Here is a 26578-nt window from a genome sequence, read left to right on the forward strand (position 1 = left end):
AGGGATAGCTCCTTCTTAATTTCCTGGTGAGTGTGTGAGTGGCATTGTATAGCTATATGGAGACCTTGATCTTTCTGAGCTCTCTAGGGAAATATGCACTCTATTTGGTATTTAAGGAAATGTCCTCGGAAGCCTTGATTATGAGTTCCGTTGCACTTACCTGGGTCTTCTTGAAAGTGTTGGTCTCATTTTTCATATACAAAGTATCTTACATCACTTCCCTCATCGTTTCCCCCTCACTGGCTCAACCAATCAAATGTCATTTCCAGCTCCTTAAGGGGGACCTCAGACTGGGCTTTCAGTGCATTTGATGTATTTGCTCATCTCACCGGAGCACATGTGTCTCTTTCAGCTCATGACACTGAGAGGGTCAGTGCTGGAGGATGCCATACCCTCAACGGCAAAGCACTCGACGGCCCGGGGACTGCCCCTGAAGGAAGTGCTGGAGCACGTGATTCCCGAGCTCAACGTCCAGTGCCTGCGGTTGGCCTTCAACACCCCCAAAGTCACAGAGCAACTTATGAAACTGGATGAACAGGGGGTAAGTGGGGCTTCCAGGGTAGAACATTCTTGCTGCTCAGGTTTCCACTAGGCATCCAGAATACAGACCTGAATAGTTCTTTTTTTTTTCTTTTGCGGTACGCGGGCCTCTCACTGCTGTGGCTTCTCCCGTTGCGGAGCACAGGCTCCGGACGCGCAGACTCAGCGGCCATGGCTCACGGGCCCAGCCGCTCCGCAGCATGTGGGATCTTCCCAGACCGGGGCACAAACCCGTGTCCCCTGCATCAGCAGGCGGACTCCCAACCACTGCGCCACCAGGGAAGCCCTGAATAATTCTTTTTTGATGGGGAAAACTGATACTATGTTTTGTGAAGGATCTTCTCTTTGCAATTATTCACTTTCTTTTTTCTTAACTCTGAACTCTGAACATTTCTCATGTGTTGAAATTCTCTTTGTCAGGACTGACTGATACAGTACTTAAACAATGTTCAACTCTTTTGGTAATCTTCCATAAGTGCAATGAATTTTTCAAATACTCCAGGAATAAGTAGTAGCAATAACAGTAATAACAGTAGCTAACACTAATGAACATATTCACCAGGCTCTGTTTTAAGTACCTTAATATGTTATCCCAACTATTGTCCCAGCCCCGAGAGAATGATACCATTTTTATCCCCATTTTAGAGATGAGGAGTCTGAGACAGAGAAAGGTTCAGTAGTAAGTCCAAGTTCACACAGTTAATAAGTTCAAAGCCTGTACTGGGAGCCACTACTCCACACCATTCTTAAAAGCTTTAATTTTTAGTCTATTAATACCACCAAAAATGTATTTTAGCTGAGGTGTTTAAATAAAAAATTCAGAATTTAAAAAATCTGGGTCCTAATTTGTAACAAAATGCAAGTGCTCAAGATTTTCTCTCTTCCATATTTCCTATACCTTAATGTGGAGCCATTGATCCAGATACAAATGAGTGATAGGATAATCCATATAGAGGAGGCAGAAGAGTAGAGAATGCAAAACTATAATCTGGAAAATCCACTAACCAGAGAGTGTATACACATTCTACTTGGAATCATTTGAGCATATGGGCTAGTTTTATTAGATGTTGTATCTACGTACTCTTATTTTAATTCTTTCTTTGAATATTTTAGCCATATTACATCCTGGCAGTGACTGGTAGTAGCTTTCCCATTGCACTTTTTAAAAATTCTTCCAAAAGTAAAATTGGTCCAGTTATTGAATTCCATTTTATAAACAGATTTTGATAGTATTTTTTGAATTAGGAAAAAATTTGAATTTTATTAAAATGAATGGTAGTTCAAAAAAATCAGTTTCAAGGAATATTCACTCTTTTAAATCAGCTGATAGGAATATATTATTAGGAACCAATATTTGGATGTAACTTTTCTAATCACTGCTCCTTTTGTCCATTCATCTCACTTACTGTAAAGCATAGCTAATGTCTATTTCATATGTATATTTCAAATAGGCTGTGAGTATCCATGTTTATAACATGTAAATTTGAGCACTTTGAGTGCTTCAGAAGACTACTGATACATAGACTTAACTATTTTGGGTGCTGTTCTTCCAATAAATATTTTGAGCATTTATCCTAACAAAGGAAGAGTAGAAAAATAATGATTAGGTTCAACTTTACTGACTCAGTCTTTTCAGTTACTACACTTTTCAAGGGAAACAACAACATTTAGACGTTGATAATATAATCGTAAACTGCACATTCTAAATTCAACAGATTGTTTTGTGTAAAGGAGGTATTTTCTTCCTTTTTCCCTTTGTTTTACTTATATTAAATTTAAAAATGAGTGCCCCAATTGTAGACAGTGTATGGGCTCTCTGTCACATTTTGTGCCCTCTCATAGTGTTTACAGAATGTTGGAGATGGGGCTGCTCTGTGATAAACACTATATGGTCCCATCCACACAGGAAAGATAAGAGCAGTATAATGAGTTTAACTTAAAGGTACATTTGTTTAATTCACAAAACTGCCCATTATTCTGAAATGATAGGTTTCTTATTCTTGGGGACATTAAACTATCCTTTCCTTCATAAATTATTGATGATAATGTGTGTTAGTTGTCTTCTTTAATGCCTTCCGGCTAAATTAAAATTTGGCAGTCTAGGTGAGTCTCCCCAATTTTATTTTGGAAATTTTACTAAATTCTAGGCAGTAGAATCTAGACGTTAAAACCTGCTATTCTGTATGAGCAGCTCTTTATCTGAACTGAGGGACACCACCACTTGGTCTCTCTTTCCGTTTATATATTCATAGCGTTTAAAGCCCAGAATTATACTGATAAAAAACAGAGGACACACGTACTTAGGTGTTTAGTCTGGGGAGTCATATTTTTGGTAGGAAATTTTATTAATGCCTTGAAATCCTTGTGAGAAACTAATTATTTCGGTGCCTTTACAAATACAGATTTTGAAAAAGAAATGCTTGGCTCACGGGCCCAGCCGCTCCGCATTATGCATTTGAATCTTTGCAAAGCATTTTTAGTTTCCATCTATGTCATCATTTTTTGAAATTTCATGCTTTATACATCCTTATATTTAAAGAGATTGATGGTATGAATACCAAAAAACTGGACTCACTAAAAGGACCTTCTACATCTCCCTTTAAGTTTTATTTAAATGATTCCTTTAAAATCTTTTATACTTTAACAGCTCACATAATTATGCCTGGATAAAGAAAACACTATTTGCTTGCTATATTGTGGCATTTTGCCTTTCAGATCTTTGGTGCTTTTTTCTTTCTTTCTTTTTTTCATCTTACCATTTAAAAATGAAATGAACAGAAGAGCAGATGTAAGTTATATCTATATACTATAAAAGATAGTATTTCACAAAAATATAAAAAGTTTTTTTTCATTTCACTAGACTCTGATATTTATGTGGGAACTGAAGTAGGTATTTTAATTCCCAAAGTTTTAAGAAATGATTATATGCTTTGTGGCTTACCCATGCTTTCACATTCACCTTCCTGGATTTTTCACTATTGATTGATGTCCATTTCCATTATCATCTAAAGGTCAATAAGAAGATGAAATAACCTGCCAATGATTTCACTTTGTCAGGAATTTAGAGCAGTTTGTGACCCAGCAAATTTAGATCAACTCTGGATTTAGTTTTTCCACCATGGTCCTGCATCTTCGTGTATTAGATAATTGAGAGCATCTCTTATGATGAAAACACATTAGATAAATATATACGTTTACTTACCACACTGTTCTAAGCTCTTTACCAGCATCATCTGATTTAATCCTCACGGCACCCGTGGGCAGTAGGTTCCAGTTATTGGCCTGTTTTATGATTGAGAGGATCGAGGCTTTCCGAAGCAGTGCCATTTTCCCTTAGGAGTCCTGAACATTGGATACGCGTTTGCACGATACTACCTTTTGTTTTTAAGATTTGCAAGTTTTCATCTCTTTTTGCACATCTCAAATTATTTTGGTCCTCCACACTACACTGTGAAATATCAGGAATTCCATTATCTATTCAGGCCAACTTTTAAATAATATGGCTAGTTGAGTCACTTTTAAATTTGCCATATTAATACCGTTTTTCTTCATCAGTCATTAAAAAACACCTTTATCTCATCTACCCAGTGCAAGAGAAATGAAAGGTCGTTATACCAGCCTCTGTTTCAAGGAGTTCACACGTGTAAAGCACTTACTGCGCATGAATAGTGATAAAATAATAACTCCTTAGTCCTTTATATGCGTTATTTCATCTTTATCAGCACCCTGTGAGAAAGCTGCCATTATAGATAGTATAATATACTGTGCTTAACTTTCAGAAGTAAGCGTAACTTTTCAAATTCAATAAATGCTAATTGAGTAACCACCCTTTGCAGATTGTTAAATACTGTAGAAAATAAATAGGCTAGTAAGACACAGTCCTTACCTTTGAAGGAGACAAAGTCATAAATTACTGTAATGAAAGGTAGGGTTAATATAACGAGCATAATAAGAGAACTGCAAACAGACAAGCCAGTGGGGCCAAGTCATGATTGGTTAGATGGGTCAGGATGAAACGGGTCAGGATGAAACAGACCTTTCATCAGACTAGAGAATAAGCCATACGGTGGTCTAGACTCAGAACAATGAGAACAAAGCGCAGCAGGACAGAAGCACAGAATGTGGTTATGGGACAGCAAGCAGTCCTGCTGAGCAGGAGTGTAAGGCAGTAATAAAAACAGATTACTAAGCCAGGAACTGAGCAGTGACTAAGCCAGGAACTGTGTGAAGCAATTTACACGAATTATTTTAATTAACCCTTAGAATCCTTTGATATAGGTGCTATTATTGTTCTTGCTTTGCCGACAGGAGCACCGAGGCACAAAGAGGCGGAAGGACCCCTCCAGGTCACAATTAGGATCTGGGGGAGGCAAGTCTTGCATCCAGGCATTTGGGCTCCAGAGTCCACTTTCTTACCCAATACACTGTACACCCCATCCTCCCCTCCCCTCCCCTTGAGTGGGAGAAGGAACTGGAAATATGGATCCAAGTTTTATTGCTACAGGCTACAGTGCCCAGTATTAAGTATAACATGTAAAACCCAAATAGGATCAGAATAGAGCTTAAAAATAAAGTGCAGTTGCCAGTTTGCAGAAGAGAAAATTGGAAGACCTGTTTTCATTAGGAAATGTCAAGGTTCCTGTACACAGTAGTGATTTTACCTAAATGAGTATTTCCACTGTTTTTCTAGATACTTACTAAAAATACAAAGAAATGAAAATATTTGTTGGAGTCTCTATTTAAAATGTTGCCCTTCAAGTTATTGAAGTTAAAGGGGAAAAGTAATCATATCTAATTAGGTCTGTAATATATATCTCAAGAATAGATGTAAGGAAAGAAGCAGTGTTTATTTGATAATGAATAGCACTGTTCCTTTGATTAAGGGCATGGGTGAAATTCTCTGCTGACTTAGTCTGTTCATTGCCCTGGTGCATTATTCTATTGAAGATAAATGAGTTTGACTAGCCACTTTCCTCTTTGATTCAGGCAGCTGGATTTAAAGAATGAACCATAGGGAAAACAATTTTTCCAAAACCTGTTTTCTATGAATGAAGCTTCGGCAGAACAATGACCATTTCTGAAATTTCAATCTTCTTCTAGATTATGGTATCAGCTAATGAATGTTGAAAGTTCAGATGGCCGCCAGATGGGTTCCATATGTACATTATCAGGTAGACATATACGCGACTGTCCTCAGGTCAGAGAAAGGAGACAGTGGCATTGGTTGCTTTGTCTCGTCTGTTCACAAGTAATGATTACACGGGCTCATCCATGCTCTTTTGCCTGGCTGCGGCTGGGATGGGTGACTGGATGGGGTCCTTTCCAGTAGTAAGATTTATGATTAACATGACTGATAGCAGTAGCATTTGGAAGATGTTTGGCTGGGTAGGGCTGCAGTTTGCAGTTGAAGGAGCTCAGCATGGCTAAGACTTGCAGTGAGGATTCTTTGGTTCACAATCCAAAAAGACAGAGGAACTGTTTGCAGATATTTCAGTCTTCTTGATTTTAAACTGTGAATTGTGCTTTAAATTCAGGAATTTAATTAGCTAATATCTTCAAATGATCCAAAAATCAAAGTATTTACATTGAGGGATCCCATTTCCACCCTGTTCCTATCCCTCACCTCTCTTTTCCCCTATATTACCACTTTTATTTGTTTCTTATGTATTCCTATGTTTCTTTATACAGATATACCAGATATGCATATGTAGTCTTAGTTCCCTTTTTCTTATACAAAATATAGCATGCTGTAAACATTTGCTTTTTCACTTAGTAATATATTTTGGAGACCTTTCTATGTCAGTACACAGAAAGTTTTCCCATTGTTTTTATGGCTGCATAATATTCTGTTTTGTTGCTGTACCATAGTTTACTTCATTAGTTCCTCTATTAATGGACGTTTAGATGGATAACAGTCTTCCTATTACAGACAATGCTGCAATGAAGAGCCTTTTCCTATGTAATTGAAATTCATCTTAATGTCAAATCAATACAAGTACATAAATCATCATTTTAATACCCAATATGAAGCTTTCTATTTTTGGGAGAACTTTTGCACAGCATGTTATTAGATAAGATTATTGTGTGTGTGTATAGAATATTTCCTTTACATTATGCCAAAGATAAAAATAGATTAGAATCTGTCTGTGCACATGTATATAAATAATTTTGACAGCATCTCTGTCAGATTTTTTTTAAATGATCTTTCTACCCAGTATCCATATGTCTTTTTTTTTTTTTTTTTTTTTTTTTTTTTTTTTGTGGTACGTGGGCCTCTCACGGTTGTGGCCTCTCCCGTTGCGGAGCACAGGCTCCGGACACTCAGGCTCGGCGGCCATGGCTCACGGGCCCAGCCGCTCCGCGGCATGTGGGATCTTCCCGGACCGGGGCACGAACCTGTGTCCCCTGCATCGGCAGGCGGACTCTCAACCACTGCGCCACCAGGGAAGACCCCATATGTCATTTTTTTTTAAGCAATTTGATTTTTGTTAGTAAATTTCAGTGAAGATAAATTTTCTACCTACCATTTTTTTGCCCCCAACACTGAATTTTTCCAGTCTCTTTGTCATTCTTTTTGGAGGACAATACAGTGGTAAATCTTTAGGAAGTAGTTAAGACCGTTATCATGTTTATGAAGAACAAGCCAAAGTAAATGCTATCAGTGTGAATCATGAGGATTTGAAAAAATGACCAAGGTCTTCATGTCCAGTAATGGTAGAGTAGCTTGTCTCAGACCAGCCCACCCACTGAGAGTAACCAGAAACACTGGACACAGTGTTTTTTAAAAATAAATTTGGACTTCTGCTTTTGGAAGTATGGGGTAGATGTAATTTTCCCCTATTCTTCCTGCTAAGTACAGCTATAAACCTTGTACACGGTATATAAAGCAAACATGAATCTGAAAGGTGGAACGAAGGAAGCACATTGGCTGGGGAACTTGGGATAAGGAACGACATAGTGGTCACTGATGATAAGAACGGAAATAGAGAGGAACTTCCTCAGCTTGATTAAAAACAGCTACAAAAACCCTACAGCTTACATCATAGTTGGTGAAAGACTTAATGGGAACAAGTCAAGGATGTACACAGTCTCTATTGCTATTCAACACAGTACTAGAAGTCAGTACAATAAGGCAACAAAAGGAAATAAAAGTCAGGTGGATAAAGGAAAGGAAAATATAAAATTGTCCCTATGTCAAATGACATGATAGTCTATGTACAAAACCCTAAGGAATCTACAAAAACTTTCTAGAATTGCAAGGTGTGTCCAGCAAGGTTGTATGATTCAACATCAACTCACAAAAATCAGTTGGATCTGTTTTAATGAACATGTGGAAACTGAAAATAAAATACAACATTTACAATCCTTCAATAAAAAATGAAATAGCTGGGTATATACCTAACAAAAAATGTTTAGGACTTGTATGCTGAAAACTACAAAACACTGATGAAAGAACTCACAGAAGACTTAAATAAAATAAAGAAACATACCATGTACTTGGATTGAAAGACTCAATCTATTAATGATGTCAATTCTCCCCTAATTGATATCAGTTTAACACGATCGATATCAAAATTCCAGCAAGATTTTTGAAATTATAGACAAGGTTATTCTGAAGTTTATATTGAAAGGCAAAGGAACTAGAATAGCCAAAACAATTTTGAAAAAGGATAAAGTGGGAGTACTCATTCTACGTGATTTCAAGACATTATATTATATTGGTATAACTACAGTAATCAAGACTGTGTCTTATTGGAAGGATAGATGCATGGATCAATGGAACAGAATAGAGAAACCAGAAATAGCTCCACACAAATATATCCAACTGATTTTTTTGACAAAGGTGGAGGAAGGTTAGGCTTTTCAAACAAGGGCGCCAGAACAATTACATAGACAAAATAATAAACTTGACCAAAATCTCACACATTATACAGAAATTTATTCAAATGGATCATAGTTTGAAATGTAAAACTATACAAATTTTTGACAAAAACATAGGAGAAAATTGGGGGACCTGAAGATTGGTGAAGAGTTCTTAGATATAACACCAAAAAGTATTTCTCTTCTAGAAAAGAAATAATTGAGAAACTTGGGTTCATCAAAATTAAGTCATCCTGCAGCACTTTTTTCCTTGGACATTTGCTGATTTGTAAGAGGCTTGGTGCTTAAGTATAGCATAAAGCTGCAGATAAGAAGTTAGGTGACAGTTCAGAGTTTTCATTAATTTCATGGGGGCTGCAAAAATAAAAAATAGAGATCAAGGGTCACTGGAGAACTTGGGATTTGTTTTTAAAAAATCAAATTGAAATTCTAGAACTGAAAAAACAAAAACAAAAAGTTAAAATCTGAGCAGATGGGTTAAAGCACATTAGACACAGCAGAAAATTGATGAAGTTACCAGCAAATTTTTAACTGAAGAATGTATACAAGAAAACATGAGAAATACAGAAAAGTGCCTAAAAGACATGTGGGCCATAGTGAAATACATATATGTAATGGAATTCCCAGGAGAAGAAGAGAAATTAAAGCAATATTTGGGGACAGAATTGATGTCTGAAGAAATACCAGTAAAGAAGTTTCCAAAACTGATGAAACACACGAATTGGGACAGAATCAAGGAGCTCTGCCTACTGTAAGCAGGATAAATACAAAGAAAATCAGATGTAGGCCCATCATAGTAAAAAATGCTGAAATTAAAAGAAAAAATCTTAAAAATAGCCAGAGGAAAAAATACTTTCAAAGAAGGACAGTAAGACAGACAATTGGATTAAAATTAACCATTTCCTGAGCTATAAAGCATAATGAAAAGGTGGAAGCCACATTTCTAGAATGCTGAAAGAGAAGAACTCTCACTAGGAATTTTACCCAGCAAAAATATTCTTTTAAAATGTAGGCAAACCTATTTACAGTGGAAAAAAAAAAGAACAGTGATTGTCTGAGGCTGTTAGTTGATGCAGGGATGGACAGCAAATGGGAACCAGGAAACTTGGCGTGATAGAAATGTTCTGTGTTTTGATCGGGTTGGAGGTGTATTAGAAATCATTCAACTGTGTATGCCTCAAATGGATGCAGTGTTTACTGTTCAGAAATTATATACCAGTAGTTGACTTTAAAATGGAGTCAGATTTCTGTTTCCAGCCAAGATTAAAAGAGAGGGACTAGTTTACTTTCCCACGTGAAACAACTTTTAAAAGCTAGGCAAAACAACAAAACATTGGTTTGTATGACGTTGGAAGTCAGGCAACAAAGGACAGTGGTCTCTGGGAGGTGGGAACCAAATGAACAGTAACATTGCACCAGCTTTCTGCCTGAAGAGAGTTTCCAGGCTGCGGAGCTGGGAGGGGCACCCACTTGAAGCCCAGGGGCCTTCCTGAGTAGAGATTGAGATGTGAGTCCAGAGAGAGAAAAGATTTGCAGAGCTGGGTACTGGTAAGTGCATGTATTTGAGGAAACTATTTGCGGCCAGGGTAAGAACCACTCTCAGATTGAAGGGGGCAAATCCTCAGACCTCTGGCTGGCTGAGAATAGTTCCTGCTCCCACCAGGCAATCTGGAAAACCTCATACATAGTTCACATAGCATTGGGTAAAGTCTCAAAATGACTTTGCCTCAATAATGGGGCAAAATTAACCTCAAATTAAATGCTGCTCTCTTAAGACCTGTCAGAGTTTGAAAGGAAGAACTGAAAGGATCAAACTATTTCCAATTAACTGTGTCCCAGAACAAAGCTCAGGCATCTCTCAAGGGTTCATGACCCACATTTTGAGAACTGCTGGACAATGAAATACCTCATAGTGACTGTTTTAAATCTCTGGATTAAATCAGACAATTTAAAAGATTCTGTAAGAAGGGAAGAACTGGGTTGTTCTCATGGTCTGTGCTGCCCCCAGTGGCCTTCCTCTGGCTGTGACATCAGGAAAGAAGAGGTGAAAATACGGAACTTCTTAAGAGGTCTCTGAGAACTTGGCTATTCAAACCTGTTTCTACTGGTAGAGGGCTCTGACTTTATCATCCATCTTTCCAGGAACTCAGGGCTGCGTAAGGCAGATTTTGCAGTACCTGTTTCTTTGATTCTTTGTTAAAGTGTCTATTTTATGAGATGAAGAGCAATTTTTGTACTGTTGGTTCCCAGCTGTGGGAGCCCAACGTCACTTTTGGTGGGTGTTGAAAGACACTTTCTTTATTGAGATTCAAGACTTTCATCTCAAACAGAACCTTGGTCTTGTTGGATTGACCATCACCACTTTTTACAATGCAAACATTTGTTGAGTGTCCAAACACTTCCATCAGTGCTCCATATGAACAATAGATATGCAAGGATGGAACTGTACAGCATGACTTCACAGTCATCCAAAAGCAAAATCCTAAACTGTGGATAAACCGAACCTGTTTCCAAGATGGCTTCTGGCGTCATCATAACTCTATTTTGAGCATTACAGGAAGGTATTACATATTCATATACATAAATCCATACAGATGTGTTTGTGTGTGTCTCAAAAAAAAAAGTGTTTTATATAACCTCAGAGCAATTCAAAATCCCCAAACCGTAGCTCTAAACTCCATTTCCATTTGCTCTTTCTCTTGAAATATTCTTTATTATTACTTACATAACTCCTCCTTAAACAACTTCTCATATTCTGGGCAGGGAACAAGGTTGCTAACTGAAGATTCTAGGAGCCTGAGTTCACAGAATACCCACCTACCTCGACTTTACTGCAGCAGAAACAAGGACACAGTCATAGTGTCACCTTCGAGGACAGAGCACTGACATTTGACACTGTTTAGAGGAAATTTGACATTCCAACAAATTTCCTCATCCTCTTAAAGGAGCCTTCCTTTCACAACCAGCAAATACCAGTCTGTTCTCCTGTCTGCAGGTGGAGCTCACTAGAGTGTGAGAAACCCGTCAAAAGAAGGCAGTACTTTGTCTCATTGTCCTTGCATTCTGCTTCCACAGTGGTTTGGGGGAAGTTCCGTTACTTATCTTCTCTCCGAACTCTTTTTTCATATATGTAAATGAATCCTCTTGAATATTGCACAGTGAAATCTTAGGCCTTTATCTAAGAAGTTTAAAAAGCCACCCACAAATCCAATATCACTGCGATGCTTTCCACTGAACAGGGTGACTTTTGTTTTGCATTGTTGCATGAGAAGGCTGATCTGGGAGGCACAGAGCCAAAGAGCAAATAACTCCAAGCTCCAGATTGCTTCTTTTCTTTGACAGTTCTGCCTGCAGGGGGAGAGTAAGAATCTGGCTTCATTAAGGACTTCTTTTGTAACAGACATAGAGCCTACCACTACTTTTTTATTTGTTGAGACCTAATAGGATACTCAGCTGAATTCTAAAGCCAAGATGAAATCACTACCTGTGGGAGTTCCCCTCTAAGTATTAGTAACATTCAGACCTTTGAAGGAGGCCCGCTGCCAGTGGTATGTGGTAGGTTTTACTTTCTTTTTCTTTACTGCATGTGGCATTCAAAAAAAAGTGAACTAAATCCTAAATGTGTTTCTGTTAATAATTAAAATGAAGCAGCGATAATGCAAGGTTGGATGCTATTTTAAAAAGATTCCGACATTGGTATATCCAGTTATTTGCAAGTTTCAGATTTGGAACTTTGCCTTCCACTTGTGGAAGTAGGCCGAGTAAAATCAATTCTGCACAATTGTAGAAGTCCTAAGGAGCTCTCATGCCTATGGGTCATGTAAAAGCTACTGAATCTTCCTTGTCAACTAGTTAGCGCGCAGTGGAGAGGGGGGAAAGCAAGCAGGAGTTCCGTCATGACATTTTCTAGTTATCACCATTCTGAACCATTTGGTTTAGAAAGTTGAAAAAGAGTTGCTTCGGTTCACAGACTTGTGTAAAACAATAGGAGCTGGATATGTTTCAGAATTAAGAAAGGTCCAGCTTTAGAAGGATAATAAAATGCATGCGGCATGGAGTAATAGTCCCCAGGATCTGGAGCAGCACCCCACAATCGAACACATTAATATTTCCAAAAAATACGAATATTCACAGAAAGAGGAATAAATTAAAAAGTATTACTGTCAGCTCATATCAAGTTTTACTGCCAAATGTATTTGCTTAAATTTGGTTTTCAACTGTGGAATTGCTAATAAGGGGCTATGGACATACGTTGCAGTGACAGAAATAGAGCACGACAAGCCTGGTTGAGTCCTGGTAATATTTAATAGAACCGAATCACAGGGCTGATAATTTATGATCTCTCCCTACTGGACCAGTTACTTGCTTTTCCCTTTTCTGACCTTCTCTTTGCATATCTGTCAAACAGGGGTAATATTTGCTTTGTAGGCTTTTATGAGGATAAGATAATGTAAGTTAAACACTAAACAGTGATTGGCAGACAGTGGCTCTTCAATAAATGTTAGCTATTAAAATTTTGCCTCTTCTCTTCCCCCTTCCCTTTTATGAGATAAAAATTTACTGATACAGTGGTTGCAGTGCCACTCTGGAAACAGGCTTAAGTGATATGGATTGCCCTGATTTTACTGGAGAATTAAAAGTCTAAATTTTAAGATTGAAAACTCATTTAGTGTTAAATGACTAATACAACTTTAAATTTTGTTTATAGAATGACTAAACTTTTCAGTGATGAATGAGTGTTTCTATTAATGTTATATCATATTTGAATTTCTTGAATGCTTTGTTTTAGCTGTATTTGAGGAAGGAATATTTACCACTAGCTGATTTGCCATTATGAGGCCCCTTTTAAAGTTTCTATCCAGGTACTCGTCTTCTAGAAAAATATTTGAAAAGCATACTCTCTGATGCTAGTGCTGTCACAAAGATATAACCAAGGTTTATAATTTAATATATTGGAAAAGTGGCATTAGGAGATAAGTCTCTTGCAATTTTACCCTCCCAAATTTTATAAAAACTTTAATAGGCTTTTAGTGCAATACAGTTTAAAGTAACTTTTGTAAACACAAATAGACCCACAGACATAGAAAATAAACTTATGGTTACCAAAGGGAGAAGCAGGGCAGTGATAAATTAGGAGTGTGAGATTAAAATATACACACGACTATATATAAAATAGATAACCAACAAGGACCTACTGTATAGCACAGTGAGCTACACTCAGTATTTTGTAATAACCTGTAAGGGAAAGGAATCTGAAAAAGATTACGTGTGTGTGTGTGTGTGTGTGTGTGTGTATGTAACTGAATCACTTTGCTGTTCACTGAAACTAACACAACGTTGTAAATCAACTGTACTTCAATTAAAAAATAGAGTATCTTTTGTAAAGTAGACCTTTACTTTTAAATTCTTAAGGCCTCCCTTTTTAAAAGGGGAAGAACGAAAGCAGAAGGATTTCAAGAGAAGAAAGAGGTTAGCTTACTTGATGGGCATATAGCCTACAAGACTTAGTAGCATTTAAGCGGACAGAGTGGGTCTGCCTATATTTATATGCATTGTATCACCTGCCTTCACAGCTGAACTATCAGCAGAAAGTAGGCATCATGTACTGCAAAGCTGGACAGAGCACGGAAGAAGAGATGTACAACAACGAATCAGCCGGCCCAGCCTTTGAGGAATTCCTCCAGCTATTGGGAGAACGCGTTCGGCTCAAAGGATTTGAGAAGTATCGTGCGCAGCTTGACACCAAAAGTAAGAAATACTTATACCCTCCTACTAGGCATATTGTCCTCCTGCTGTGTTGATGTTCACCTGGTAAGTTGCCTGTAAAACAACATGGCCACTTACTGTAGAAAACTGCTGGTGATGGGGGAGAGGAAGAAGCCAGGGAGGGAAGATGTGGCTCTATAACAATTGAAGACCGTAGTCAAAGTAGCTAGGATTGGACTTTTAAAAAAATAGTGTTATCAGAAATGGGGAAGGTAGAAAGCAGTGGATGGAGATCATGCAGAATTGCCCCTGGATAGCGTTGCACAAATTTCGCTATATTTAGCCGAAAAACTCCTGCAACTTAAAACCATCCGGTTGCAAGCCCTAGAATTTTTGACTTTCGCTAACTCATGTCATAATCCTTGTGCATATCTGTGTAGTCAGTCATTGTATGGTTTTTTTAATCATTTTTATATTTTAATATCTAGAGGTATTTTTGTTTATTTATTTCCTGTTATTATTGTCCATAGTCTAACTTAATCTCTAAGCAAATAGGCTTAGCTTTGATATTAGTTTGGCTCGTAAAATGTGTTGATTCAAAGGACAATAGTGCAGCAGTCTGTTTAGCTACAGCTCGTGAACATAGAGGTTTGTCCCTTCCCATTCCCAGGTGGTTAATAAAAGAGTTACGTTCTCAAGTATCTAGAGTATGTTGACTTCTGCTATGCGTCTGTGTGAAGGCAGTTTTAAATTTTATCTCAAAATCCATCCATAGACACCTGTGACCTGTTTTTCTTTGAGAGGGTCTTTGGATTAGCACATCTGTATTGCAGTCTATAGTAATCGCTCTGATTTTCTGTACAGGAAATTAAATAAGGAGTTGAGTCATGAAAACAGAAAAGCATTCATAAACTCTACTGCAGGGAAGAATTTCCTGTTGCCATGGTTTTGCTGTTGCCAACTTGGAAACGACATGCAGGAGAACCTATGAAAAACCATAAATAGCCTAGACTCTTAAATATTATTTTAACGTTCCATACTCTGCTTGCAGCTGCATAATATGTTAAATCTCAATATGCCCTTAAACTCTTTTGATCAAGATATTTGGACATTTCCTTTGTAATTCCTTCACGTTGTCCCGATTTGTTGTGTTATGTAAATTATCACCACAAAGAGCTATTAAAAGGGTCTGGGAAGAAAATGTAATTAGCGCCTTGATTCTGTCAATGAATGGCCAGATTGGGAGTTGGTAAGATTATTTATTATTTGTGCATTTACACGGTCCCAGCCATCTCTTGATGATGAAGGGCACTGTGAGAAATGTATAGCAAGGGCAGACTTAAGCAGTGTGGCACTGAGTAAGGCAGTGGAATAAGCAAGATAAGCACTTTGCACATTTTGCCCCAATATGCCAGTAACTGCAAAGGCCTGGATCAGCAAACTGCCTCTAATGGCACATTTTTCAGTTACGTAATACATCCATCTGGGAAGGGTTCCTTTTCACTGAACTACTCTCCTTTAAGGCTCCTTGTAACCTTCTGAGGCATAGCTCCTGAGAAAGAGGGTTCAGTTTCCTTTTCCATCCTTTCAGAGGGTCAAGTTTCCTAAAGGGAATGAAAAGTAGGAAAGTGTTTCCATTCTAAAACCTGAAGAAGACAGTATGCATATTTATCTCTCTTACTCCAAGCTAGAAGAGACCATTAGCCTCATCACTTAAATGGGTATTAAACAATAACAGACTACAGAAATAGGGGTCAACCAGCCTCTGCACTCTCCCCAGCAGCCTTCTACTGGCCAGGACACACCCAGAGGTGAGACTTTGTTCTGTGTACTGTGAGATAAGCTCACCACATCTTACCTAACTTTACGTTGTGTTAAGAAACGCTTTCAATAAGATCTTTTTTTTTTTTTTTTTTGCGGTACACGGGCCTCTCACTGCTGTGGCCTCTCCCGTTGCGGAGCACAGGCTCCGGACGCGCAGGCTCAGCGGCCATGGCTCACGGGCCCAGCCGCTCCGCGGCTCGTGGGATCCTCCCGGACCGGGGCACGAACCCGCATCCCCTGCATCGGCAGGCGGACTCTCAACCACTGCGCCACCAGGGAAGCCGTCAATATGATCTTCAAAAGGAGAAGATGCTTTCCAGAACATGTGTTCCTAAAGGATCACTCCATCTCCATATGACAGTGTAGTTGTCACTTGGATCTATGGATTTGTAGTCTTCATCAAATTAAAATATTATTTGCCAAACTCATTTTTAAATTTTTCTGCACCCTCCACCTTCTGAATCTCTAATTACACATATATTAGGTCACTTACTAGTTGTGATTTGATTTTTAAACTTTTTTCCCCTCTGTGCTTGTGTTTGGATGATTCCAATTAATGCATTTAAGGCACTGTATTTTTCTTTTCTTCCATAGTGTCTTAATCTGCTATTATCCAATCTAGTGAAATTTTCATTTCAGATATTGTGATTTTCAGGTCCAGAAGTTTCATTTGGGTTTTCTTTTCTTTTTTTTTGGGTGGGGGGGAGTTCTCTTTTCTTCTATTTTCCATATTATTCTCATTAGGTTCATGTCCTCCTTTAAAGCCTTGAACGTATTTACAGTAGCTATTTTAAAGTCTTTGTGTGCTAATTCCATCATCCGTGTCATTTGGGGTGTCCCTTTAACAGATTTTCTCCTGTTTTTGAGTTACATTTTACTGCTTCATCTGTCTGGTTATTTTTGATTGGATAGTGGACATTGTGAATGTTTCTTCATCGAGGACCTGGATTTTGTTGTCTTCTTTAAAGAGTGTTGTTTTATTTTGGTGGGCAATTAATTTAATTATAGAACAGCTTGATCTTTATGAATCTTGTTCTTAGGCTTTTTGAAAGCCTACCTAGAGTAGCCTTTACTCTCTGGCTAATTTAGCCCTCCTGCTAAGGCACCTGAATACCAGCATGTTCAGTGAGGTATCTCTGCTGTGGTCAGTCAGAAGTTGAATGACTTCTACCCCTGTGTGAACTTTGAGAATGGTTTGGCTGACAAATCTCTGGTAGTTGTTATTTCCCCAGTAGTTTTTCTTTTCTTTTTTTTTTTTTTTAACTGAGATATGATTGACAGATAACACTGTATTAGTTTTGGGTGTACAACATAATGATTCAGTATTTGTATATATCCCGAAATGATCACCAAAACAAGTCTAGTTAACATCTGTCACCATACCTAGTTACACGATTTTATTTTCTTACGACGAGAACCTTTAAGATCTACTCTCTCAGCAACTTTCATTTACGAAATATGGTGTTATTAACTGTAGTCACCGTGATGTACATTACCTTAATGTTATTAACTGTAGTCACCGTGATGTACGTTACCTTAATGTTTTTTCTTTCCCTGGCTTTTGGAACCTCACGCTATGCTTGTGCAGTTCCATATTCAGCCCAAGACTCAAGGGAACCCCTGTGTAGATTTCCGAGCCTCTTTCACCGTGTGGTTTCCTCTTTTTTGGTATTCTGCCCAGCAAATATCAGCCGCCTCAACCTTCCAAAGCTCCAGCATGTTCTAGCTCCCCTCTTCAAATCCCTGCTCTGTGCTGTTGTTTTGAAAGTACTTCCAGGTAGAAAGCTGGGTGGGGATCATAGGGCTCACCTTCTTTGATACTTTTTTCTCAGGGAACACTATCCAATGCTGCCTATTGTAAAATGTCTGAAAAAAGGTTGTTTCAGGTATTTTGTCTATTTTTCTATTTATTTACAATGGGAGAGCAGGTCCTCTACCAAGTGCTGTTATGGCCAGAAGTAGAAGTCTTAGATACTTGTTACGTGTCATCTCATTTAATCCCCACAAACTCTGCTAGATGCCAGTTATCCCCATTTTACAGAATTGGCCTCTTTACATTAACTAACATGCCCAGGGTTAGGTAGCTAGTAAGCATTAAGGAGGGAGAACAGGTCCTAGTGTTATGGTTAATGACGTGTTTAGAGAAAGCGTAAATGTAGAATTAGGTACAGTGAAGCCCGAAGAGCTCTGCCTTGTGGCTGTATCTTCCCCTCTCTCGAGCCCTTGAGCTAAAAATACTCAAGTCATCTCATGAGACAGCTCCACTTGTCATGTATTATAATTATATTCAGATTTTAGTACTTTGGTAAAGGAGGAAGAGGCTCAGGAAAGGAAGGATTGATGGAACTGTCAAACCATTTCTTCTTTTTCCCAGTGTTCCATACAAAGTCCAGTTTCCATCTCAGAAATAAGGACTTCTAGCAAACAAGCTACAGATGTGTCAGGGGTTGGAACAGTTCTGCAATGAAGAAACTTTCAGGAGTAATTTTTTTTCTCCTTTTTTTGTTTCATTATTTGGATGGCATAACCTCTAGATAATTACCATCCCCTCACACTACAGTAAATATGAAAATAAGCTTCCCACCAAGCAGTTTATTATTTGAAAGCTGGAGACCACCCTCATTTTAAGCTGTGTGTATGGATTATTATTGGGGAAATTATTTCCCGAATGAAGCATGTTTGTCAAGTCAGCACGTAAGAGACTTAGAAACCCTTTGAAAACCATTCCTTCAAAGCTCTGCCTGCTTTGATTTGCCACAATATTAGTGAATGCTTGTTGCTTCCCCCATTTTTCAGCAGTGTTATAAAGATCGTTGAGGGCTTCCCTGGTAGCGCAGTGGTTGAGAGTCCGCCTGCCGATGCAGGGGACACGGGTTCGTGCCCCAGTCTGGGAAGATCCCACATGCCGCAGAGCGGCTGGGCCCGTGAACCAATTCACGGTCTTAGAGGAGATGGAAGACTTTTCATAAAGAAAATAAATCCTTTATTTGGAATATTTAACCTTTGATAAAGAAGGGAGTAAAACTAGCATTATTTAAATGTTTCACACATGCAGAGGACTGTTTGGAGTTCTAGAGACTGATGAATGAAGAAAAGTTTTCTTTTTTCATCTCCTAAACTTTAAACTGTGTTACAGTGTAAGGTTTTTCCTTTGAGTGTTACTGAGATGCAGTTGGCAAAGAAATTAAAATATGTAAAAGGCCCTATTTAAGGCAGCTACACTTTTTATCTCAACTGCACAAAATTCTAAGTTCTGATCAACACATTTCTTGAGCATCTTTTATGGGCTAGTACTTTCATATGCATTGTTTCAATCCTCACAACAGTGAGAAGAATATCGAGGGGCGAGGGGTGGAGAAGTGCAGTGACTTGTTTGTGCTCATTTAGTAACTGATGCTGGAGGTATTGGAATTCAGGTCTTCATACTTGCAGGTGGGAATCCAGGTAATTGCAGGTGTCTTGCAAAGTGCTCAGTAGGTAGAAGATAGTAGTGACTGATTCCTAAGTACCTGTCCCACATCATCGCTTATCCTTTTTTCACCATATGTTAGTGATTTTAAGAAGCCTTCAGTCCTGGGCACATACACATGCATACTTGCACATTCCCTGAACTGACACAGTATGAATTCTCCTGTCATGGCAAAGGGTGGTATTACAAACTCTCCTTGATCCCTTCCTCAGTGAAGTAAAGTAACCTACCTCCTGACCATGGTTAAAGATACACTGAAAAAACATGAGTAAATATGGTAGATGCCAGAGAAGGTGGGATTCTCGGCTTCCCCAAATACTTCGTTACTGAGTGGGTGAAATAGTACTACAAGGAGGCGTGAACAGTACTACAAGAGGTGTGCCATCCAGTGTTCCAGATGTTAATACTTGTCCCCGGCTGTGCTTCTGAGCATTGACCTCTGCATCCCCGACCCGGAGGCAAGCTTTCATAGAAGGGAGATCTGGGGTCTTAAATGGATGGCCCTCAGCAGCCAGCTGACTATTGTAGGATTTCAAGCTATGGATAATAATCAGATCCGCAGCCTGTCTGTGATTTTGTTCTGCATTTGATGTGTTCTGTAGTGGTGGGGACGTTCATAAGCTGAGCTTAAGCTTTCTTCATTCTATTGACTTTATTAGTCTGCGTGCAGTTAGGTCATGAGATGGCTTTTCTCTTTGTATTCATAAATATTTAAAACTGGGAACTTCCCCCAAATCAAATTGCTTAGGCTTGATCCTTTGTCTAGCTTTTCTGAAGTCAAACGTATCTGTTAGTGACCAGGAAGTGGTTACATAAAAATCGAATTACTTTTTCCTGATTCAGATTCCTACACATCCACCTTTATCATCCAAGTTTTATTCTCCTTAAAGCAAAAGAGTTGAGCCAAGAGAAGTCAATGTTGAACATGACATTGACCGGATCTGAAACTGCTTCTACAAACTTATTCACCTATTCATACCATCTTCAAATAGAAGTGCCTAATGTAGGGTGTTATCACTTATCGACACCTTTTCAAAGCAGCTGGCAAGAATATTCTTACCATTCCTCAATTATTCAGTGTCTTCTTATCATCTAGTTTGAATATTAGAAATTTTATTTTCTATGACTTAGTGTAGAGGGCTGACCTTATTAGTGGATATACACCATTCGCTGGTAGTATAATTTGGAGGCAAATCACGTGATTATCAAGACGACCTATAAGATGCCCAAATTTATTTTTTAACTTTTAAAGCTCCATACAAATATGAGGGAGCATTATCTTCTTTTTATCCCTCTTCTATAAACATATTTTTCCCCTTAGAAATCACTCAATATATACTCTTTTCAACCAGAGAAAAAAAGATTTTTGTCATTTTCCCAATGGTCATCTTCCTGATTTTCATTCTGTTAAGTATTTCATGGTCACAAGGTCACTAAAATAATAATAACAACATTAAATGCCTTATTCTTCAGAGAATATAACAAACATTCAGTTTCCATTCTCTCTGGTTAAGTTTAGCAATTATGTACAGTAATTTCAGGATTTTGGAATTCCTTTCTTCCCAGAAAAGAATATTTCATTGTTTTGGCCCTGGTTTCATGTCTGAAACTTTTGAAACTGTTTCCAGACTGTTTAAAATTATCAGCAAAGCTGAGATTTTCAGAGGTCCCTAGAAGAAGACTGGTCATGCAGCATCCATTGTATAAAATGAGGCAAGCGTCGGAAAGAGAGAAAGGACAAGAAATAGAAAACAAATTATCTTCAGGCTTGTCTTCATTTTTCTTTCCTGGTAGTAACGCCTTTAGAATTAGAAAGACATATAAAGCAAAGTGTAGTAAATGAACACTGGATGATAATTTGTTTTCTAGTTCATTAACTTTGCTTTAAATTGACTTGAAACACACGTAAGTACTCATCACAGCTGACACATTGACTTGAAAGTTGTAAAATGTGTGAATCAGTTCTGGAGGTATTTATAGCAAGGGTCCTTAACAACAGAAACCTTCTTCATATTCAAGATCTGTCTTAAGTAGGTCAATGATTTATTGCAGTGGTATTTTTTTGTGGTAATGGTCATTAACATTTAGAAGATATTTTTCTTGGGGCTTTACGTGTCGGTACGTATCTTTGCAGTTTTTCAAAAGTAGTCTTTGCTTTATTCTACATTTATCTTGTTTTTAAAACCCTTTGTGTTTTATGCCCTCTTCAAAATTAAGATGCAGGGTTGAAACTCAGGGCTCTAGAACATCTTTAACAGGTCTCTGCAAACCTCCCTTATGGCCTATTCTTGGAGCAGCGCCTAAGGGCAGTGCAGCTACTGCATTAGAGTCCCCTGGGGGTGTTTATTAAAATAGATTCTTCTGCCCAGCCCCACACCTACGGAGCAGTACTTCTGGGAGTGGAGGATGGGAAGCTGCCTTTTAAGCAGCTTCCCAGCGGATTCCATGCACACTCCAGTTTGAGAACTACTGCTTTTCGGTACATGCCAGAGGCTGTCTTGCAGTGTGATTCTCTAAAATGCGGTAAAGTGTTTGCTCCTTAGCAATATGGTTGGTGGAGGATTGAGTTTACCCAAAATGAATGCATTTCTGTTCATTTTGCCGCCTGTAAGTCCAGGTCCTAATCTAAAGATATTCCCCTTCAATTGGACAGTTAATAATTCTCTTTGGTTTCCAGGTATTTATGAGCACGTTGATTTGTTAATGATTAAGGGGGTCGAGGTTGTTTTTCTCCTTAAGGAAGGTGAGAACAGAACACGCTCAGTCTTAAATTGTTGGACATTGCTGTAATACCTTTGTTATTCAGTGTTACAGTCTTGTTAAGTTTCCATCTATTTGTTAAGAACAAAACGGTTCTCTTGCTTGAGTCAGAAGTATTGGAAAAAATGTTCTGAACCTGAAGTCTGTGGATGGAATTCAGGGGTCTATGAACTTGGATGGGAAGTAATTTTACATTTATCTTCACTGACCCCTAATTGAAATTTAGCGTTTCCTTCAGTTATGAATGTAGGCAACACACCACAGTAGTATAAGCTCTACCTGTGATTCTATCACCAGTAGAAAGCATAGGTATTTTCATACTCTATTGTTGTTGGAAGTATGTCAAGATACTGCTTATGCACTTCACTATGTCAGAATTATAGTAGTTATTAGACCAACTGCTTAAACTTATTATATAAATCTTATGCTATTATATCATTTTAAAATTGTTTTGATAGTGGTATTTTTCAATCTATTGATTTCTGTTGAAATCTTATGTATTTTATGTTATGCATTTACAAATATTATTCTCAGAAGGAATCCAAAGGCTTCACTAGACTGCCAAGGGGGGGATTGGGTACAAAAAATGGGTAAGAACTCCTATACTGTGTCTTGTCTTAGGATGTCTTCATCCTAAACCATTTCCCTTTTTTTTTTTTTTTGAGATCCATTTCTTAAATGAACTATTTTTTCTTTTGTTACAGTTGTCTCGTGTATTTTTTTTTTTTTTTACTGTAGCTGATTCCACTGGAACCCATTCTCTGTACACAACATACAAAGACTATGAGATCATGTTCCATGTTTCTACCATGCTGCCATACACACCTAACAACAAGCAGCAGGTAAGAGATCCTTGTGTCATCTGTGGGTTTTTTTGCCCTTGTTTCATCTCCCCCAGAAGCCTAAGTGGCAAGTTTATAAAATCTTAAACCAGAATTTAATGTTGCACCTGTCACAGCAGCAGGAAGCTTTGTACTTTGTGGAAGTAAGGAATAGCAAATGAGCTGAAAACAAATGAAGAGACACAAATTCTAGGTTAACAGCCAGCTGGATGGCTTTGTGAATTAATCATTTGCTTTTCACCCACGAGAATTGAGGTTTTCCTGAAATCTGAAAAGAACAAGTTGAAATCATGGTGATGAGATGACTCTGCAGGGTTGCAAAGAACACATATGAGTGGGTGAAATTTCATCTCAAGAGGCCAGTGTACAAAGCAGGAAAGTACTGATGTTTCATTTCAAATTTCAAAGGAGGTTTCCTCCACTAACTTGGAGAAAAATCAAAATGTCGATGGGGGCTCAGGAAAATGTTTTTTCTTGATGTGTTCTTCAGGGGACAACATAAGTAACAATTGCATTTGTGTACCTCTTGTGTACCTCATACACAGAGTTTCTTTTAAAAAGATCTAAAAGCACAAGGCCTAGTACTAAAATGTAGTCTGTGAGATGATAAAATGCGAAAACTAAGAAATGGCAGATGGTTACAGAGCAAGATGGAAATGGTACTGTTTTAAAGAGTATGTGGTGGAGTTGTTTTTAAAAAATGTTTTAAAACAAATGATACCAAACTGAAACTTAAAAGAACCAGAGAACTAACAGACTCTCCTTTCAGTAGCTGTTACAAACACAGCAGTCTAGTATCACTTCTGACCTTAAAACGGACATAGATTTTGTTATTGTCAATTGTTGTACTAACAGAACACAGGGCCAGCTGCAGAATGAATCACATCCTCTTTCACAGAATTTAACAAAATATGGATCGAATCTGAACACATCGTCACTTTAGGTTTGATTACATCACACATCTCAGTAACAAAATCTTGCCTCTTACGATTACCAAAGCAATCAAAACGTAGGAAGCAAAGCAATGAATCAGCTGTAAATCTGAAATAAACCTATTTTAAGATAAATTCCCCTGTCTGGAGTTTGTTGACAGTTTGTTTTATGCAAATTCCAAGTTCTAGATTTTTGAGAGGAAAATACCCTGCTAAGAAAAATATACTAAACTCACTCTGACCAGACAGTAGAGAGAATTTAAGAACATCAACAAATGATCTTTAAAGGGGAGATGAAGGCTTATTCTACCTGATTGCTCAGCAGAGAAAGCTAACATGTGGGGGAATGGGGGTAAAAAATTTAGTAACAAGACTCAATTGTATATCCAGCTAAATGAGTCAAAGGGCTGAGCTGAGTGAGTTGGCATTTAAGTGGACATCCATCCAAATTATTTAATTTGGGGTCCAATCAAGGCAAAAGTATTATGGTCCTGAATCAGAGTGAAAGAATAATTTGTATTCTACATATTAAGAAATTTAAAATTCTCTAGCTAAAGAATTGATTTCTTCTACATAGATTATGTTATGCTTGGAAAACCCAGAAAGAACGTGTCTTTGAAAATCTTTTTGCAGAAATTGGTTTATAAATACTGTCTTTTTTTTCATTATGTATAATGTGAGATGGATAGGTTTATTTCTATTTGGGTCCTTTAGTAAGACAGTAACATTACATATCAGGCCGTATTTTGAAGGAAGAATGACATTGTATCAAAAAGACAATGGCACCTATGCAGGAATGACATATACATAGATTGTATTTGAGCTTGATAGGTTCAAGATTCTGAGGAGATTAATAATCTTTGATGATGGGTATATTTTATATAGCAATCAATACAGAGCAGCCTTTATTTCTGTAACATCTGATAATATTCCATGTTTAGAAATGAAGTACACAACCTCATTAGAAGATCATTTGGGATGCTTTAAAATTCCTAAGGTTAAAAGTACATTTCCTGAACATTCTAACTCCCAATTCTCAACCCTAATCTAATAGGCTGTTGTTTCTCCCAGCTGGCAGCCAGTACTCAGTCACTGATTTTACTGATACGTAATCTGTGTAAGGTAAAGTCACTGGAGAATTTTTTTTTAAAGGTTTATAAATACAAGCTTATGTCTAATAGATAGTTTATATAAATGTCACGTTTAGTTGTTTTCCTCCTGGTAGGAGCCTCCACGTAATAAATATGAGTAATACAAATTTTGTTCAGTTTTTCTTCACATGATTGAGTTAAACTCCCTAATAACCCCTTCCTAGAGAGGCGCTGAGCTAGGATGATTTGGAGTGCCTGAATTTGAAAGCCACTTTTCCAAAACAGCGTTTAATGTGAAACAGAAGGTGGTCTTAAGTAGCTTTCACTGTAATTAAAGAAGCTATTTAAACCTGAAATTTAACCTGCTTTAAAACTGTTAGAACATTTTGGAATATTATTAATTTCTGTATTCCCAGCTTGTGCCACAAAAAGTATTATCAGAAAACACCTTAGCCACATTTCTTTAAATGAAGCTAATTAAATCAGAACATAAATTGCGTTGTAATTACTTTAGCCGTTCTCATCTTTAAAAAATATTCCCTATGGCAAGTTTCTTACATGAAAATGGAACAAAACTGTTGTTATGGAAACTGAAGATTTGGAGATGCTGGGACTTGGCGTAATATGCTAGAGATTAGTTAGATCTATTTGAATGGACTGTGTGTTTTATGCAAATTTCTGAATATTCATTTCCATATTCTTCCTTGGAGGGAATGATAAGACCTGCTAAAATATGGGCAATAACTGTAGGTTACCTCCCCTAATATGTACTGATTAATAATGAATGTTTTAAGTACAGTTACATAAGGGAATCGGGAGTTACAAGCAGAGCGTTGTCATTTATGTCTCTTGCTTATGTTTTCTTTTAGCTCCTACGGAAGCGGCACATTGGAAACGATATCGTAACAATTGTTTTCCAAGAGCCTGGAGCACAGCCATTCAGCCCGAAAAACATCCGATCCCACTTTCAGCACGTTTTCGTCATTGTCAGGGTTCACAACCCCTGCACTGACAGTGTCTGTTACAGGTACTGGCTCCAGAGGTGGCTGGATGGGCATTGGTGCGCGGTCACATCGAAGGCCCCCTCCAGCTCTGCTTTCTGAAGTTGCAGTGGGAAGTCTATTGCTATTTATTTGTGTCTTTAAACTATGCTTGCAGATGGCTGAATTCACAGGATGACGTAACCTGATGGCATTGACATCCCCCAGACGTGTTGGTTAGACACCTGCCGTTTCCATTTGCACCTCCTTCTTAGGTGGCATCCTTCATCCATGCCATCTGGACACCAGCTAATTACTCATGCTGCTAATTATATTTTGCTTTTGCCATGCCAAAAGCAGAGAAGAATGCTCATAATAAGTAGGGAAGAGAAGTTTAATTTTTTTTTAATTACTATTATTATTTTTAAAAAACCCAAACCCTTGCTTAGGGCTGACTTGATTACCTCTAACATTTCTGACTGCAATCTTAGGGGTATTTCTATGCTTTGTTAAGCATTTGGTGGAATGGTTTCAGTGTCCCTCGTTGACCTAG

At 38.0% G+C, this 26578-nt stretch overlaps 1 protein-coding gene across 10 annotated transcripts in view; it reads left to right on the forward strand.

The window, feature by feature from the left end:
• The window catches only part of SIPA1L1 (signal induced proliferation associated 1 like 1), a 361579-nt gene that overhangs the window by 248842 nt on the left and 86159 nt on the right, over positions 1-26578 (forward strand). For all 10 annotated transcript variants that reach the window (XM_024739668.1, XM_024739676.1, XM_024739674.1 and 7 more), the window contains 4 exons: positions 353-541; positions 13995-14169; positions 22919-23022; positions 25915-26072. In XM_024739668.1, the coding sequence (XP_024595436.1) occupies positions 353-541; positions 13995-14169; positions 22919-23022; positions 25915-26072 (626 nt within the window). The remainder of the gene's footprint in view (positions 1-352; positions 542-13994; positions 14170-22918; positions 23023-25914; positions 26073-26578) is intronic.

The sequence above is a fragment of the Neophocaena asiaeorientalis genome, unplaced genomic scaffold (genome assembly GCF_003031525.2).
Source record: "Neophocaena asiaeorientalis asiaeorientalis breed wild unplaced genomic scaffold, Neophocaena_asiaeorientalis_V1.1 scaffold348, whole genome shotgun sequence".
Lineage (NCBI taxonomy): Eukaryota > Metazoa > Chordata > Mammalia > Artiodactyla > Phocoenidae > Neophocaena > Neophocaena asiaeorientalis.